Genomic DNA, 16,390 nt, shown 5'->3' on the forward strand with positions numbered 1-16,390 from the left:
ATCAGAGAAGAGGTCATTTAAATATACTGTAAGATATTACCATAACAGTAGTACAGTAACAAAAAACAGCCTGCTTAGTTCTAAGGGGGTAAAATATCAAAAAAATGAAAATAAATTTAAAATGTAGAAATAGATTCAGTTGGTTGAGGCAAAAAATATGATGTGGGTAAAGATAAATAATTTAACAGAAAAAATCAACGTTACGTATGTAAAACACATATAACATAAAAAACGATTATTAATGGACAAATAAGCTGTGAGAAATAGTCATTTTGTACAATTATTTTTTAAATGATTAAAAAGAAATAGATGTATTCATACTTCTATAAAAACGAAAACATAGATAAACATAATTTGTGAACCTCAGAGTCCAGATTGCACAATTATATGCACTAAAATACTAACAAATATATACCAAAACATGTATTAATATTATTAAATTCATCGTTTTTGCCAAAACAAATATAACTCTCTCTTCATTAGGGCTGTGTATTGACAAGAACGTATTGGCTATATAATATTTATTATAATACAGGGCTTACGATTCAGTATATTGTGATATATTGTGATATATTTTAGTAAAGTATTGTGATTGTGAATATTGTGATTTTTTTTCTTTTCAAATTAAATTTTAATCTAATGGGTGAGGTTTAAAAAAATTACTGTCTGACAAAAATCAATAGTGTTTTTGAGAATACATTACTGCAAAGAATGATATCTTATAATTCAATTATATTGATTAATAATTCAATATAAATTAATAATTCAATATATCAGTATTTTCTTACACCCCTATTTTTCACATTATAGATAAACCGACTCTAAACTTATAAGGGGTGTTTCATTGCAGTGGCTTGGATGATTATTAAGGCCTTATTTGTCCTTGTCAGACCAAAATTGAACAAAGGGCAACAAAAATATGTCTTTTTTAATTTCAAGTCATGTTGGAGCATTTCTATTGGACATCATTAAAGTTTGATACATTTAAAGAACTGTCATATTCAAATTATGTCCAAACTTTTCACCAATTTTTGCATGACTGTGTGTCAGTTTTGATACATAACTCTCTTAAGTAGTACAAATGCCCCTTTACAATTTTGGAGCATGCATCAGCATGGCAATATAGAAGAAGACTGTAAAAAAGGGATAAAACTGGAAATAAGACTTTAGATTCAACATGTTCCTCCTCTCGAACTTCAGGTACCCATTCAGTTATACATAATTATAACAGGGAGAAATAAAAAAACACAAACAGTGCCGGGTTTGGGTCCTTTAAGGAAAACAACCCCACATTTATTAAAGGTTGAACATGATACAAATACAACATACAGTATATACAACTCTTTTAAAGGTCCCTAAGGAGGGATAAAAAATAATAATATATAAGATTATGCAGTTAAACTGAACTTAAACAATGTTCAGACTGTCAGTCTAATAAAATCAGCCCATCCTATCTTTCCAAATGTAAGATTTCCATTCCAATGGGCCTGTCTTAGATCTACTACTGGAGAGCACAAGTGTTGTACTAGTAATGTTTTAATCAGTGCTTTACAAAAGGAAATTATTTGCAACGCTATAAAACAACCGAATTTGACATATGAAAAGTTGCATATTGAAGAAAATAACATTTTACAAAATGATGGATGAGAAATATGGTGTATAATTATTCATTGTTACACTGTGCGTACTGTAACCGCAGTACTTATGATCAGAGTCTTTCTATGAACAGAATACATGAGCTGTTCTGTGCCAGGCAGGCCAGTGCATTGGGTCACTGCTCGTGGTGACCTCTGCCTCTCTGCGGCTGTGACTTAAAGTGGCTCTTATTCTGAACATGGTGAGAGTTTCTGTGCCAGCGCTGTGACGATAATCACTACTGTGCCAGGCAGTTGTGTGGCGTGCACTCGGCCTGTTCCTCCAGCTCGGGGCAGGGGGAGCCACTGTTGGCTGGCTTCAGCATGATGTATCGGGTGCGGTGGCGCAGGCCTCCTCGGGAACAAGGGCCCAGGCACAGACCCCACGATGACCACATGGACACCTCACAGTCCAACGGCGTCTCTATAAGAACACGGATCAAAGATAAGAACCACAAATATGCATGAGGTTATTCAGTTATGAATGTAGTCGATCAGCCAAGATAGGTTTAGTATCTGATATGTGCCCCAGACAATGCTAGGCTAATGGAGCTAACAAACACTAGACTGCAAGAACACTGTCACCTTATATCATCATGGTTAGCTTAGTTATTTTACTAATAAAATGTTTTGGATCAAATCAAAAGGCACATCAAATTAAATGCTTTTTAAATTCAAAGTTCCTTTTAATATGTATAATAGAGCATAGCCTGGAGAAACTCTTCTGCCTCTCTGCTGTGACCACCTGCTCTGCTCCACCCAGCAGCTGTACCACCTCCTCTGCTGTGACCACCTGCTCTGCTCCACCCGGCAGCTGTACCACCTCCTCTGCTGTGACCACCTGCTCTGCTCCATCCGGCAGCTGTACCACCTCCTCTGCTGTGACCACCTGCTCTGCTCCATCCGGCAGCTGTACCACCTCCTCTGCTGTGACCACCTGCTCTGCTCCACCCAGCAGCTGTACCACCTCCTCTGCTGTGACCACCTGCTCTGCTCCACCCAGCAGCTGTACCACCTCCGCTGCTGTGACCACCTGCTCTGCTCCATCCAGCAGCTGTACCACCTCCTCTGCTGTGACCACCTGCTCTGTTCCACCCGGCAGCTGTACCACCTCCTCTGCTGTGACCACCTGCTCTGCTCCACCCGGCAGCTGTACCATCTCCTCTGCTGGGACCACCTGCTCTGCTCCACCCGGCAGCTGTACCACCTCCTCTGTGGGGACCACCTGCTCTACTCCACCTCGCAGCTGTACCACCTCCTCTGCTGTGACCACCTGCTCTGCTCCACCTGGCAGCTGTACCACCTCCGCTGCTGTGACCACCTGCTCTGCTCCACCCGGCAGCTGTACCACCTCCTCTGTGGGGACCACCTGCTCTACTCCATCCGGCAGTTGTACCACCCCCTCTGCTGTGACCACCTGCGCTGCTCCACCCGGCAGCTGTTCCAGATGTACTGCTGTGACCCCACATAGCTTCTCCATAGATGAGGTTTATGCTGAACTACGTAGGCTGCGTCCAGGGAAAGCTGCGGGTCCTGATGGTGTATCGCCTCGGCTTCTAAGAGAATGTGCATCAGGACTGGCAATGCCTCTACAAACAATTTTCAACCTTCAGTCTTCGCACAGGACAAGTACCTGTCCAGTGGAAAACATCATGCCTCGTGCCGCCCTAAAGTAGGGAGGCCGGTAGGGGTGAAGGACCACAGACCAGTGGCCCTGACTTCAGTGATCATGAAGACATTGGAGAGGCTTTTGCTGCGGGTTCTCAAGCCTCAGGTGCAGCAGGCTGTGGACCCCTTACAGTTTGCATATCAGGAGAACATGGGTGTGGAGGATGCAGTAATATATATGACCCACAAGATACTTTCGTTTCTGGACGGGACAGGGGGATACACAAGGATCATGTTTTTTGATTTTACAAGTGCCTTTAACACTATCAGGCCGCAGTTTCTGAGGGAACAGCTGGAGATGATAGGTGTGGATGCTATGTTAGTCACATGGATTTACAGCTATCTCACAGAGCGTCCGCAGTATGTCAGTTTGGGTGGTTGCAGGTCTGAGACGGTGGTAACCAACATTGGGGCTCCTCAGGGTACAGTATTGTCACCATTTCTCTTCACTCTTTACACTGCTGATTTTAAACATGTGTCTGAACTTTGCCACATTCAGAAATATTCAGACGACACAGCTGTGGTGGCATGTATAAGAGGTGGGGATGAAAGAGAGTACAGAGATCTTGTTGCTGCCTTTACAGCCTGGAGTAGAAGAAAAGGTCTTCTCCTCAATGCACTGAAGACCAAGGAGATGATTGTGGATTTCCGTAGACTGAAACATTCCCATCAGCCTGTTATCATCGAAGGACAGATCATTGAGAATGTTCAGTCCTATAAGTATCTCGGAGTCCACCTGGACAACAAACTGGACTGGTCAGTGCAGACGAGTGCAGCATATAAAAAAGGACAGAGCAGGCTTTACTTCCTCAGGAAGCTTAAATCATTTGATGTGTGTAAAGAGTTTCTGCACACATTCTATCATTTGGTTGTGTCGAGTGCTGTCTTCTTTGGTGTTGCCTGCTGGGGAAGCAGCATTACTGTTAGGGACAGGAACAGACTGGATAAGCTTATAAGGAAGTGTGTGTCAGTAATGGGCGGGAAAGTGGACTCTGTGGGTCAGTTAGTGGTTAAATCATAGTGTTAAACTGGTGAATTTGTGTGTCTGTCACCTGCCTCTCCACTGTACTTGGTGGATTTGTGTGTCATTGACCAATGGACATTCATTGTGCGATGGAAATCTCAACCTTTATTCATAGCCTTATGATGCAAGTTATGTTTGATCCCATGATACAATGCAATTGAAAGGACAGACTCTATAGACCCATTAGGGGCAGTGGTGGATCAGTGGTTAGAGCACCAGGCCTTCAACAACAAGATTGTGGGTTCAATACTCAGGTTTGGAGGGCCACTACAGTTGGGCCTTTGAACAAGGCCCTACTTGGGTGCCTCAGCATTGGCTGCTCACCTCTCTGAAAACATGTGTGTCTTCAGATGGGTACAAGGGGAGGCTACTCAACTCAATCGGTTTGACAAATTTCGACAATTATGTAAAACCTTATTGGATAGAACTTAATTAACATTTAAGCTAACTACTGTTACACCATATAAATTTATCTGCACCAAACCCATGGAAATCTGGGTGTGTTTTAAGCTAGTTGAAATATGTTTTTAGGCACTTGATTACCTAGAAGAACTCTTTGTTTAGAGCTTAGTGGTAGAGCCAAGGGGTGAAATGGGATTGGGCCTAAATATATCTTAGCTAATCAGTTATGTTTGGGTCAAGTACGAAAATGTGTAACATTAATTCTTTATCAGACCACCACTTTAAATGATAAGTATATCTGTATATGTATTGGAATCTAAAATGAGTACAGCATTATTCATCTAATGCTACCCCACCTGCATTGTATTTTATACATTTCTCATCGCTTGTTTTCAATGCTCAAATCTAATATAATTTTGTTATTTGTGTTTAAACAAAATGAATTCAAACAAGAGTAATGCACAGTACATTCCAATTTCTGACATTTTTTGTCAGAGCTGAATAGAAAACAACACAAAAACAAAGCCTGTGTGAAATAAATTCCAAATGTTCACTGATAATTCTGCACAGATGCTTTTTCAGCCTGAGAGGATAAGGGGACCCATGCAGAGTGTTTCATGCTGAAGTGTTTTACTGAAATAGAAAGCTAAACTGCACTGACAGTAGCATGATGACATCAGGATACATTCTGAGAGCCTAGGTTTATAAACTGATGATCAACATAAACAGTGAAAATAAAAGTCATCAGTGAGTTTATTATCACAGTCTGTTCGAATGAAAGTTAACTGTAGGAATATCCAATATTGGGATTCAATAGAGATACCATTAATGGTATCTAAAATATTTTCCAATACTGAAGGAGTTAGGACTACAGCTACCTAAGAAGAGATAAGCAGGCCATTATATGCTGTTTACTGTACATATTATCATAAATGGAATCATAAATAAAATAATAATACATATAGAATATTTTTAAAGCAGATAAAGAAAACTCTGTCATTGTTTTCTGTATTTAATGCCCTGGTCAACAGTTTTCTTTGTTATTCCTGTATGATTTCAAATAGCACTCCTCTAGCAGACGATGGTTGAAGGCAAGCATGTGCTTCTTCTGAGACATATAAAGCCAGCAAACCTTCTTTTTCAACTTGTGTTAACACAAAGTCATTGGACAGGATTAAAGGAGAATACTATAACTGCCAGCTCTGTTCTTCAGTTACCAGATGTCTGCTTTTGCTAGCATCTTGAAGGTCCAGATTACCCACCCAGAGAGACAAATGCCAATTTTGGGATCTGGGACCCTCTGTCCCTGGTGGCTGTGGTGCCACCTGGAAGGCAATTATTCCAAAAGTGTTCCTATAAAATTGTATAAAGGAACTGTCCTCTAAACACTGTTAAAATACAGTTAAATTCTAAGCCTGTACCTGGAAGAGTGTTATTAGTATTAAATAGAACACAAATTAAGTGCAGACTGTATACTGTATATCAAGCTATTCTCACCTGAGAATTTCTGGGGCTTGGTGTGATGTGGCAGGATGTGATTGGACACGTGGTTGTGTTGACGGACAGGTGAGCGAGCCTGCCTCCTAAGCCATATGGTGGCTAGGGGTGGCAGCTGTGGCAGCCTTGGGTAATAGAAGGAATTAGCAGGGTGGTTTGGCTTCTGAGATGTAATCTGTAATAAAAAGAAGCAAAAACCACAAAGAAATCAATTAAAAGTAAATTATGTCATTGAACTAGAATAGTTTACCCAAATCCTTAATTTTAAGAGGGATTATATGATTTATACTGATGGTTCTCAGCACTCTAAGTTATAAACACTGTATGGAAAGAGTAATGCAAACTCATAAAGATTACCTGTAGTAGCATTTATTTTGCAATACACTGCAGTGTTGGTAATCCTGTGCTAAAAGCCACTGCAGCCTCAGCTTTCTGTTCTTGGCAGACAGAAGTAAAACCTGACATGGTCTTTTTCTGCTGCATCAACCTTAAAGTTGGATGTTGACATTGTACATTTAGAGAGTTTTTTATGCTTACTACAATAGTAATGAGAGGATGTCTGAGAGACAGTAGCCTTTCTGTCAGCTCCAACAAGGTTTACCATTCTCTGTTGACCTCTCTCCCATTGCTCTGTACAAAACAGATTCAACTATGGGATGTTGGTGGGTTTCCTCACATTAGCTACTCGCTTCAGATAATTTAGAACTTTGATTTGGTTATTCTAAAACATTATCTTTATACTTCCTAGTCTTGAAAGAACGGCTTAGTGTGTGTAGAGACATTGTCTTGCTGCATGACCCACCTTCTCTTGAGATTCAGTTTATGGACAGATGTCCTGACAATTTTCTTTTTGGAGAGCAGTGGTATTCACTTTGCAACCTCACTATTCACACCATTGTTGTTCAGTGTTTTCCTGATGGTGGATGCATTAAATTTCCTCCATTTGAGCACAATTTGCATGAATGTGGATTAATGGAGTCTAAACTTCTGGTGATGTTTTTGGAGATGGTTTTGTAACCTTTTCCAGTCTGATGAGTTTTCTTTTTCTGAGGTCCTCAGAAATCCCCTTTGTTTGTGTTATGATACACGTCCACAAATATGTACTGTGAAGAGCAGACTTTAATATATAAGACAGGGTGCATATCAGATTGTTTTTTCTACTTTTAGGACTTGTGTGAAAATCTGATGATGTTTTAGGTCATATTTATGCAGGATATGACCCATAATAAGGGGTTCACAGATGATTGTTAAAACTCATTAAAAAAATTCACTCGCAATAATATTAACATGACAAGCTTGCTCTACATTTATATACATAATTTCTGCCACATTCTAAATCACATTTATGTAAATATTTTCATATACAGTATATGAAGAATTTTAACTTAATATAAAAATAATATATTTGGCTATTTCCCTTCCCTGGCAGTACCACTGTGGTCCACTCGGAGCTGTAGCAACAGAATGAACTTTCGAGAGTGTTGTGCTGAGAGAACAGCAGTGCTAGAAACCCTAAAACACCCCTTCTGACACCAACAATCATTCCACGCTAATTTTGACCCATTCTGATGGCTGACTGAGATCACCCAAATCTGCATGATTTTAAGAATAGTTGCATTAAAAGTTACATTAATAAAAATACATGTTGTATTTATAAATTCTACTCTTCCAAAATATAGATCAGTGCATTATTCCAGCCCTAGCTTTCTTACCATGGTGATGTTCTCAGGGGGCATCGTGGGAAAGTTGGGCGAAGAGAAAGTGAAGCCACTGTCTGTCCCGGCGTCAAAGGGGTGCAGGTCAAAGGTCACTTCCTGTTTCCACTGCCCCCCCTCGCACAGGTTTAGACTGTCCACACCCACGAACCAATCAGGACTAGGAATCACTTTCACCAACAGGGAAAGCTGCGGGATGGAGAATGCAGAACGATCAGAAACACACATAAATACACACGCAAATGCTTTTTAAAAAGCAGCTTCTCCTCTGAAAGCAGGCTTTTTGTCCTGAATACGTCACAGTGTGCTCGAGTAATTGACTTCATAAGTCATATCTGAAGCATTTTTGTAGCTGTTTCCCAGATTTTCCATTCTTTCCTGTGTTTGTTAGGCTGAAGTGTTGTGGGGTGTTTTTCCTTTAAATGGTGATGAATGTTTCCTGTTGGGCTATGACCTCATGCAGGAAGAGCCCCTAGGTCAAACACACACACACACACACCCACACACACACACGGTCCTGAGGGACAAGTCTAGTTCCAGATTAAGAGCAAAAGTTGAGATGCAGCCAAGGTCCTTGAGTGGACCACAGTCTTTTTTTGTTCTCTGGCAAAAAAAAGAGTGCAACCGAATGGACAGTGCTCTCAGTTCAAATGCATTACTGCTTATTACTGGCATCACTTCTGAAAGGCTGAAGTCATAACGTTGTTAATGCATGAGGTAGCGAAGGTTATTTCAAGGCCATGATCAACTTAAAGACCTTAGGCTTTGTTATCATCCTTGTTATTATTAATCGTTTTGTGCTTTTATAAATAAAGAAGCCAAAAAGGTTTTTTGTTCCCTAAATAATGTGGTAATGGATCATTTGTTAAAGTTGAAGTAGAATTAACTTTTACTGAGTATCTGAAGTTGTTGTTAAAAAAAGATATGTGACTGATGTACCTAAACAAAAATGTGCTCAAATATGGTTTAACAAGCATTTTTTACCTCCACGTTTTTTGCTTTAGAATAAAACAGACTGTTTATTCTTTTTTGGTGGTCTCTTTGTTTAAAAATGGATAAGATCAGCTTTACCTAGCCTAGCCTAGCTTAGCCCTGTAACTAGAAAGATTAAGTGAACCCGAGCTGGTTTATGAAGAGAGTTCCCTTTAAATATCTTTACCATTATATCAGAAAAGTACTGTAGACTACTAGAGGGATCCCATGAGGGAGCTAAGCAGCTAAAAACTAAAATTAAAATTAGTAACTATCCCCTTTCCCAGGATATTCCTTTAATCTTGAAAAGTAAAAGGTAGTCTTTTTCTAAAAAAAAAAAAAAAGTAAAGAAAGCCTGCCTGTATATTTTATTTTTTCTTCAAGGTACTAGCATTACTGCTACTGTAAGCTGACTGATTGGTGACTTATAAGTTTAAAAGCTTAAACATTACAGTATATTGTACAGTACATTCACACTGCAGCGAGACAACGCATTTTAAGCTTCCTTCTGTTTTCTATGCAAACTTTCTATGGAAGTGGGTGGCAAAATGTTGAATTTTTTTTTATTTATGCAAATGAGAAACTGAGAGGTTTCAGTGGGCAGAAGCCAATCAGCACCACACGGAAAGGGCTTCATCACCACACAAACCACAAGCTAAACTCAGTATGGAAAAATTAAGACGCTGCTAATGCTAAGTTAGCTAAATGAGTATGACATATTATAAAATGTAGCACAGAGGAAGGTGGATGAAATCATTAATGATTCTGATTAGTGATAGCACAACCTTAATTGTTTTATTGTGTTTAAATGAGCTATTTATCACCACAAATATTCTCCACCACATATAAACCAATTACCGTATTTTTGCGGCACACCGGATCTTAAGGCGCACTATCAATAAACATCTATTTTCTGGTATATTTTTATACACAAGGTGCACCGGATTATAAGGCGCATATAAAGATCAGGGGTGTCGCCATGTTTTCCTTCTAATTCAGCTGCCCAGCGGCGAGACATATAAAGCTAAGCTTAGTTAAGTAAACAAAACTGTAATTCTCAAATAAAAACATTTTCTTTTAAAGTCAAACAAGCGCTGGATATTAATCTAAACAGATTTCTCCTGAAAACTTTATTTAAGTGAGAAAGTGCTTTAGTTTATTTACAGTAAGCTTAGATTTTCACAAAGGCTGGGTGCAGCAGGTTAGCGACTAATGCTATCTGACAATGCTTTACTAAGGAGCTCTTAAGTTTTCTGGTAAGCCAGGGCGATAATACCTAGCAGTTCTTCCCACATAGCTTGTTTTAACACGGTAAACACGCAGGCTACAGTCCAATATAATTAACTCTGAACGGTGAAAGAGCTAGTGCTTAGAGTGGTTAGCGACTAATGCTAATACTGCTCCAGTCTCAAGTCCCTGTACTGGAGAACTAAACTGAAACTCCTGTATAAAGCTGCTCTTCAGAGGAGTGGCTTTACTGCTTCTTACAACCTGACTGGTAGAATTCATACATAAGGCGCATCAGATTATAAGGCACACTGACAATTTTTGGGAAAATAAAAAGGATTTCAGTGCGCCTTATAGTGCAAAAAATACGGTACAGCTCTCAAAGCCAAAGCTGATTCATCACAATCTGAGTACATTGTATATAAACCCCCAAAACCCTTAGAACAAGCGGGAACTGTTAACAAAAAGTATTAGAAATTATTGGTTGAAGGCAGTAGCTAATATTTACCACAGTGTCTCACTCGGACCTGAGTTACCTGCATTGCTGTCAGTCTGGCATTAGCTTTTTAACTTTTTTTTCTCACTTCCATTTTATTCCAAAGTAGCCGATGCTTTTAGCCTTAAAAGGCTTTAAAAAGAGGGTGGTTTGGAATAGACACCTTTTACAGTTTTAATTAAACCATCTAAAACCAGTCAGCAGCAAAAGCTGGTGTTTAGCTGGATTTTTAAGGAGGATTATGGGAAGGAGCTTCTTCTATGCTGTCACTCCAAAAAGCCACATGTACCTTAATTCTTAAGAATGCATCTACTGTATTATGATGATGCCAGCAGTTTTATCTTTTATGAAAAGTCATTTCCATACTGGTGTATATTGTAGCCTTCTCTACAGCATGGTTTCAACTTTTGGTGCCCTTTTACAAAAAAAAAGAAAAAAAAAAACTACCAGTTGCTACAGAGGCCCAGCCAGGCTGGATTTACTCTTAACTCTCCTCCATCTCCCATCTCTCCTCTCCTCCACCTCCTCCAGACCTAGCGCTGCGGCTTTTCCAGGAATCCGCCCTGCTATATCAATTTCACTGGCGTGGAAAGACAAGTGTGTCAATTCAAGACATCTCTGCACAGTCCAGTCTGGTCAGTGGATGGCAGACAGTGCAGATGCATGTATACTGTATATCCTATATGTACAGTTTATATGTATATAAGTATTTATACGTAAATATAAAATTTATATGTAAATATGCTATATTCAAATATATTTGGACACCTACATTTTACTCATACATGAGCTTTTTATGGCATCCCATTCTAAATCTATAGTCATTAGTGTGGAGGCAGTCACCTTTTGCACTTCTAACAGCTGGTGTGGAGCTATGCAGTTATTGATCAGCAGAATGATGGAGACTTATCTGTACTGTGTGTGCACTCCTCATTACATTTTACCAGCTGACTGGAATTCAGTGAGCATTTAAGCTCCATCTATTCTATTACTAGTGTTCTGTAAACACTAGTTTCTGTCCCATGACTTTTTGGCCTGCCAGTCTATATACGTATCTACTTATATTTAACAATAATATTTCCTGTATGTATTGTACATCTGTATTACATATACACTATCAGTCAAAAGTTCTAGAATATCCCTCTTTTTAGTAGACCAGTGGCAGTGCTGTTTGGCCTAGACAAGCTATTTTTTATTTTGTCATCTTAGCAATGATTTTATTACTGAACTTCACCTGTCAGACCTCTAAGTTTTGAAACTTAGTAACATGTTAAGCTGAGCTAAGGGCGTTGCCATGTGGGTCAGCCAGACCTTTTCCTTGACCAGTTTTCTTCAGTTTCCAAGAGTCTTTTGAAGGTGCAGGAAACAGTATTCACTGCTGTCTGTCTTTATCTGTAATTTTCCTAAGTAAAGGACTTTTTCGTTCCAGAGTAATCTGTGTTTCTGTTTCTATTTCTAGTTTAAAAATATGATGAAAGTCTGAAACTGCAGGCTTTGGAAATCATCTCATATTTTGCATCAATTCCTTTGACTTGTTTCCTAAAAAGGACTGGATTTTGAACCATTTCAGGCTATTCACTGGAACTGAGGAGCATAAAGGGCAAAAATAAATGGAAAAAACTGGGTGTATTCTAAAAAGGTTGACAGGTAGTGTATGTGAGTATTATATTTTGGCATTTTAAAACATATAAAAATATGAAACATTAAAAATAAAGGGACATTTTGTTCTGATATTAAGTGTTAAGTGTTAACTGTTTTCTCTCATATTTTCCTGACACATCTGATACTCTCTTTCTTTCTCTCACAAACTTACACTTGAGGGGACACAGTATCAGACACTCACACACTGTTCTTCTTCCATTCCCGAACAACTGCCAAACCTTACACTTATTAACCAGTTCAGTGTGTGGGGGACAAATTCCCTTTAATCGTCCTATTTTTCTCTCAGTCTGGGATGCTAAGTCTGGAAATCGCTGCTGGTTCCTCGCACGGCACACAGCTCACTCAGGAACGCTGCGCCGGTGCTGCCTGGTTCCCATTAAACACATAATGGCACCAAAAAGTGGCTTATAAATATTTACGAGTCACAAATTTGCGGCCTTTGATACACTCATTCGTCTTAAGTGCCTGTGTGATTGTGGCTTATGGATCTCTCCAAACTAAATCCATCAATTCATCCTGCAGTCCGCACCCTGTGATTATGTGGTCGCCCCAGTGAAACCCAGTCCGGCCCAAAACGCTCCAGTGTGAGCTCTGCCCCAACAATGCACTTCCATTTGAGGGCAGCGATGCTGTGCGAGCAGGTAAAGTAAGAAAGTGATAAAAGTTGATTGCAGTGTGTGTGAACTAGCGCAGTGATCTGTTATCCACGTCCATACCGCAACCTCTGTGACCTTACTACAGGGCTTCTTATAAAGAAGTATGAAAGAAACCATAGTCAAGGTTTTCTGTCTGCTGTTTTTCTTAAGAGTCTCTTATAGTTCCCAAGTGTGTCAAGTGGCACAATGTCTCTCTTTAATTCACACACACACATTTGTGTTGCTATCTTTGTGGAGCTGGAGTGTTTCTATTATGTGCCATAACATATACTAAACACTACCCTCGTTACAATCTGAGGTTCATACAAATGTCCAACATGTCTCTTACAAGTATAATACATACAGTATGTCTAACCTCACGCCTAGAATGTGAGCAGCTTACACTAGAAAGGATATCTGAAAAGACACTGTCAAAGCTAAACAATATATATATATATATAAAGGTTTTAGGCCAACATACACCTCTGGAAAAAAATAGGAGACCACTTTAGTGTCTGAATCAGTTTCTCTGATTTTGCTATTTACATGTAAATGTTGAAGTAAAATGAACATTGTTGTTTTATTCTATTAACAACGGAGAATATTTCTCCCAAATTCCAAATAAAAATATTGTCATTTAAAGCATCTATTTGCAGAAAATGAGAAATGGCTAAAATAACAAAAAAGATGCAAAGCTTTCAGACCTCAAATAATGCAAAGAAAACAAATTCATATTCATAAAGTTTTAAGAGTTCAGAAATTAATATTTGGTGGAATAACCCTGGATTTTAATCACAGTTTTCATGCCTCATGGCAGGTTCTCCTCCACCAGTCTTACACACTGCTTTTGGATAACTTTATGCCACACCTGGTGCAAAGATTCAAGCAGTTCAGCTTGGTTTGATGGCTTGTGATCATCCATCTTCCGCTTGATTATATTCTAGAGGATTTCAATTTGGTAAAATCAAAGAAACTCATCATTTTTAAGTGGTCACTTATTTTTTTCTTCAGCAACACAATGCTAAAGCACATTCTGCACCCATCACAGTCCAGGTCCTGAACTGGCCTGTCTGGAATCTAGACATTTCACTAATGGAAAACACTGGGCACAACATGAAGCAGAAAAGCAATCTGTCCTACCTGTACTGCACAAAAAATCACTACTCTTCTGGGAAGTGCTCTAACTAAATGTTGGAACATTGCTGAGAGGATTTGACAGCATTCAGCTACAGGAGCATTAGTGAGGTTGGGTAGAAATGCTGGATATTTGATTCTGGATCACAAACATCACTCTAAATTACCCTATAAGTATTTTAGTGATGAATGGGGCATGGCATTGGGTATGAGAAGTTGGCAATGCATAATTGGCATAATGGTAATAGCATAATTAATTACACGGAGTGTATAAATACGTTTGCACATGTTCACAATGAGTGAGTGTAAGTTCACTGAGGCCAGATAATCACAGATAAATAGCACATTCCTCACACACTGCTGTCTATACACATGCCTATAATATTTCCCAACATACATCAGCCCAACCATACACACCCAAACACACACACACACACTCACACTCACTGACTGGTCATCATAACCTCACCCATTGCCTCGCTGTCCTGCAGTTCTAAAAACAGCCCCACCACAGCAGACGCCCCACTGCGTCTCTGTCAGCTAAGAGCAGGCAGCAATGCCAGGCACGCGTCTCACAGAAGCGGTCTGCCATTTCTTCCCCTTTTTTTCTGCAGGTGCACGGTAATGAAAATAGGGCCTGCATGGGTAATAAAGATATGTAGGTCACCACATTACCACCCGTGCCCGTTTTAGACGCTACGTCCAAACTTCCCCCTCTCATAAAAGACCCAGCAGCAGCCGTGAGTGACTGGAAAGCAAGAGCTGAAGTCATATAAACAGTGGAGAGACGGGTGAAGAAGGACCTGGGCGACAGATTCATCCCCTCATCCAGAGCTGACGGTGTTGGAGACACAACCCAGAGCAGTGGGCACGTTGTGGTTAGGTAGTTTCTGTAGCCACGGATGGTTCTGGAAAGCCTTTTATTGTTACAGACAACCACAGTCTAGTAAGATCATTGTATATAAACTAAACTAAGCTGGGTTTGGGCCTATTCTAAAGAATCATTGTGAAAATTCTTCTTTCTTCTAGTTAAATTGACATACTTGAGATGGCATAGGAGAAATAAACCTGATGACTTTAACATCAGACTCACCTACTAATGTTAATCCGGACAAACACCTTGACCTTTTGCTTTAACCTTTTGATGGATGTTCGTGTTGTAGGGTGCTCTTTTGTCTATGTTACCTTCTGGTCTCTCCTTTTAGAAAGGTTGTTATTATTCAGGTCTGATGGAGTGGTTAGCCTCACTTTAATCATCACATTCATATTCACAGTCTGTACTCCATACATCACCTGACACTTATTAAAGCTTGACCACCAGGATCTTTACACTTTCCCACTGTCCAGCTACCAGCATTCAGGTTAATTATGATGGTTATATTAAGCATGATGTGTTCAGACAAATAAGATATTAACAGCTTAGTTAAAGAAAGGTATCGGACTGGTATCACTAGTCCACTAGTTAGATTCTCAAAGTTGCAGTACTGTTATTGGACATTATAAAGGTGGTAATCCCTCTATTCCTTTAGTATGAACATACCAATGGGTTCCTTGGATGGAGGATCAGCTCTGTAGAGCTGTGTCCGATTCCGCTTGGAATCCCAGCAGTGCGGTACATGGATCCCACTGCCCTTTTCTTCCTCGCCTCCTTCGCTTCCTTTACCAGCTCCACCGTCACGCCCAGCTCAGCAAAGTTCTGCACACCAGGACTCGCCGGAGAACCCTCCTGCCACAGCCGGTACTGGTCATTATGGGTGACCGCTGTGGCAAAAAAAAGAGAGAAAGATAAGGTCTCACTTTATTTGGAATAGTACATTTTACCCTCCTGTAAATTCTCTACAGGTGTTAATGACCAAATAGTTAATTAGATATCTGGTGATTCCATAGATGCTGTGCTTCTATTTATTTTTTACTGCCTGCAAATCACTGTCAAAAAAGACCGGAGGTGGAGCCAGTCTTGTAAACTTATTTGGCAGACCCGCCCCCTTCTCCCAGACTAGACTGTCTGTATTAAATTTATAGCTCAGATGCAAAGTGGATTTTACCCCTGGAGATCCACATCAAGTTTGTCCAAAAAAGTTTTAACAATAACAGTGCAGTTAATGTAAGTTGCACAACAACTCAGCTACTCCCTGTAATAAACCAGGCGCAGGACCTGCACATGATGTCTGTCATTTAATTGCAAAGTGTTACCCCGCCTTTTTGCAACATAGCATAATATGGTTTTATAAACTGAACATCAACTCTTGGAAATTATGGGATGCTGGAGATGGAAAGAGTTTAGAGGAAAACAATTGGAATATGGAAGATGGGTGGGGCTGTTT

General features: G+C 39.8%; 1 protein-coding gene across 5 annotated transcripts in view; it reads right to left on the reverse strand.

Annotated features, from left to right (window-relative positions):
- Window positions 1–1,254: 1,254 nt before the first annotated feature.
- spon2a (spondin 2a, extracellular matrix protein) overlaps window positions 1,255–16,390 on the reverse strand; it is a 32,231-nt gene continuing 17,095 nt past the window's right edge. For all 5 annotated transcript variants that reach the window (XM_049483981.1, XM_049483980.1, XM_049483979.1 and 2 more), the window contains 4 exons: window positions 15,607–15,827; window positions 7,938–8,129; window positions 6,226–6,400; window positions 1,255–2,058 (listed from right to left, as the gene is read on the reverse strand). In XM_049483981.1, the coding sequence (XP_049339938.1) occupies window positions 1,874–2,058; window positions 6,226–6,400; window positions 7,938–8,129; window positions 15,607–15,827 (773 nt within the window). In that variant the 3' untranslated portion in view covers window positions 1,255–1,873. The remainder of the gene's footprint in view (window positions 2,059–6,225; window positions 6,401–7,937; window positions 8,130–15,606; window positions 15,828–16,390) is intronic.

This window comes from Astyanax mexicanus, chromosome 10 (genome assembly GCF_023375975.1).
Source record: "Astyanax mexicanus isolate ESR-SI-001 chromosome 10, AstMex3_surface, whole genome shotgun sequence".
Taxonomy (NCBI): domain Eukaryota; kingdom Metazoa; phylum Chordata; class Actinopteri; order Characiformes; family Acestrorhamphidae; genus Astyanax; species Astyanax mexicanus.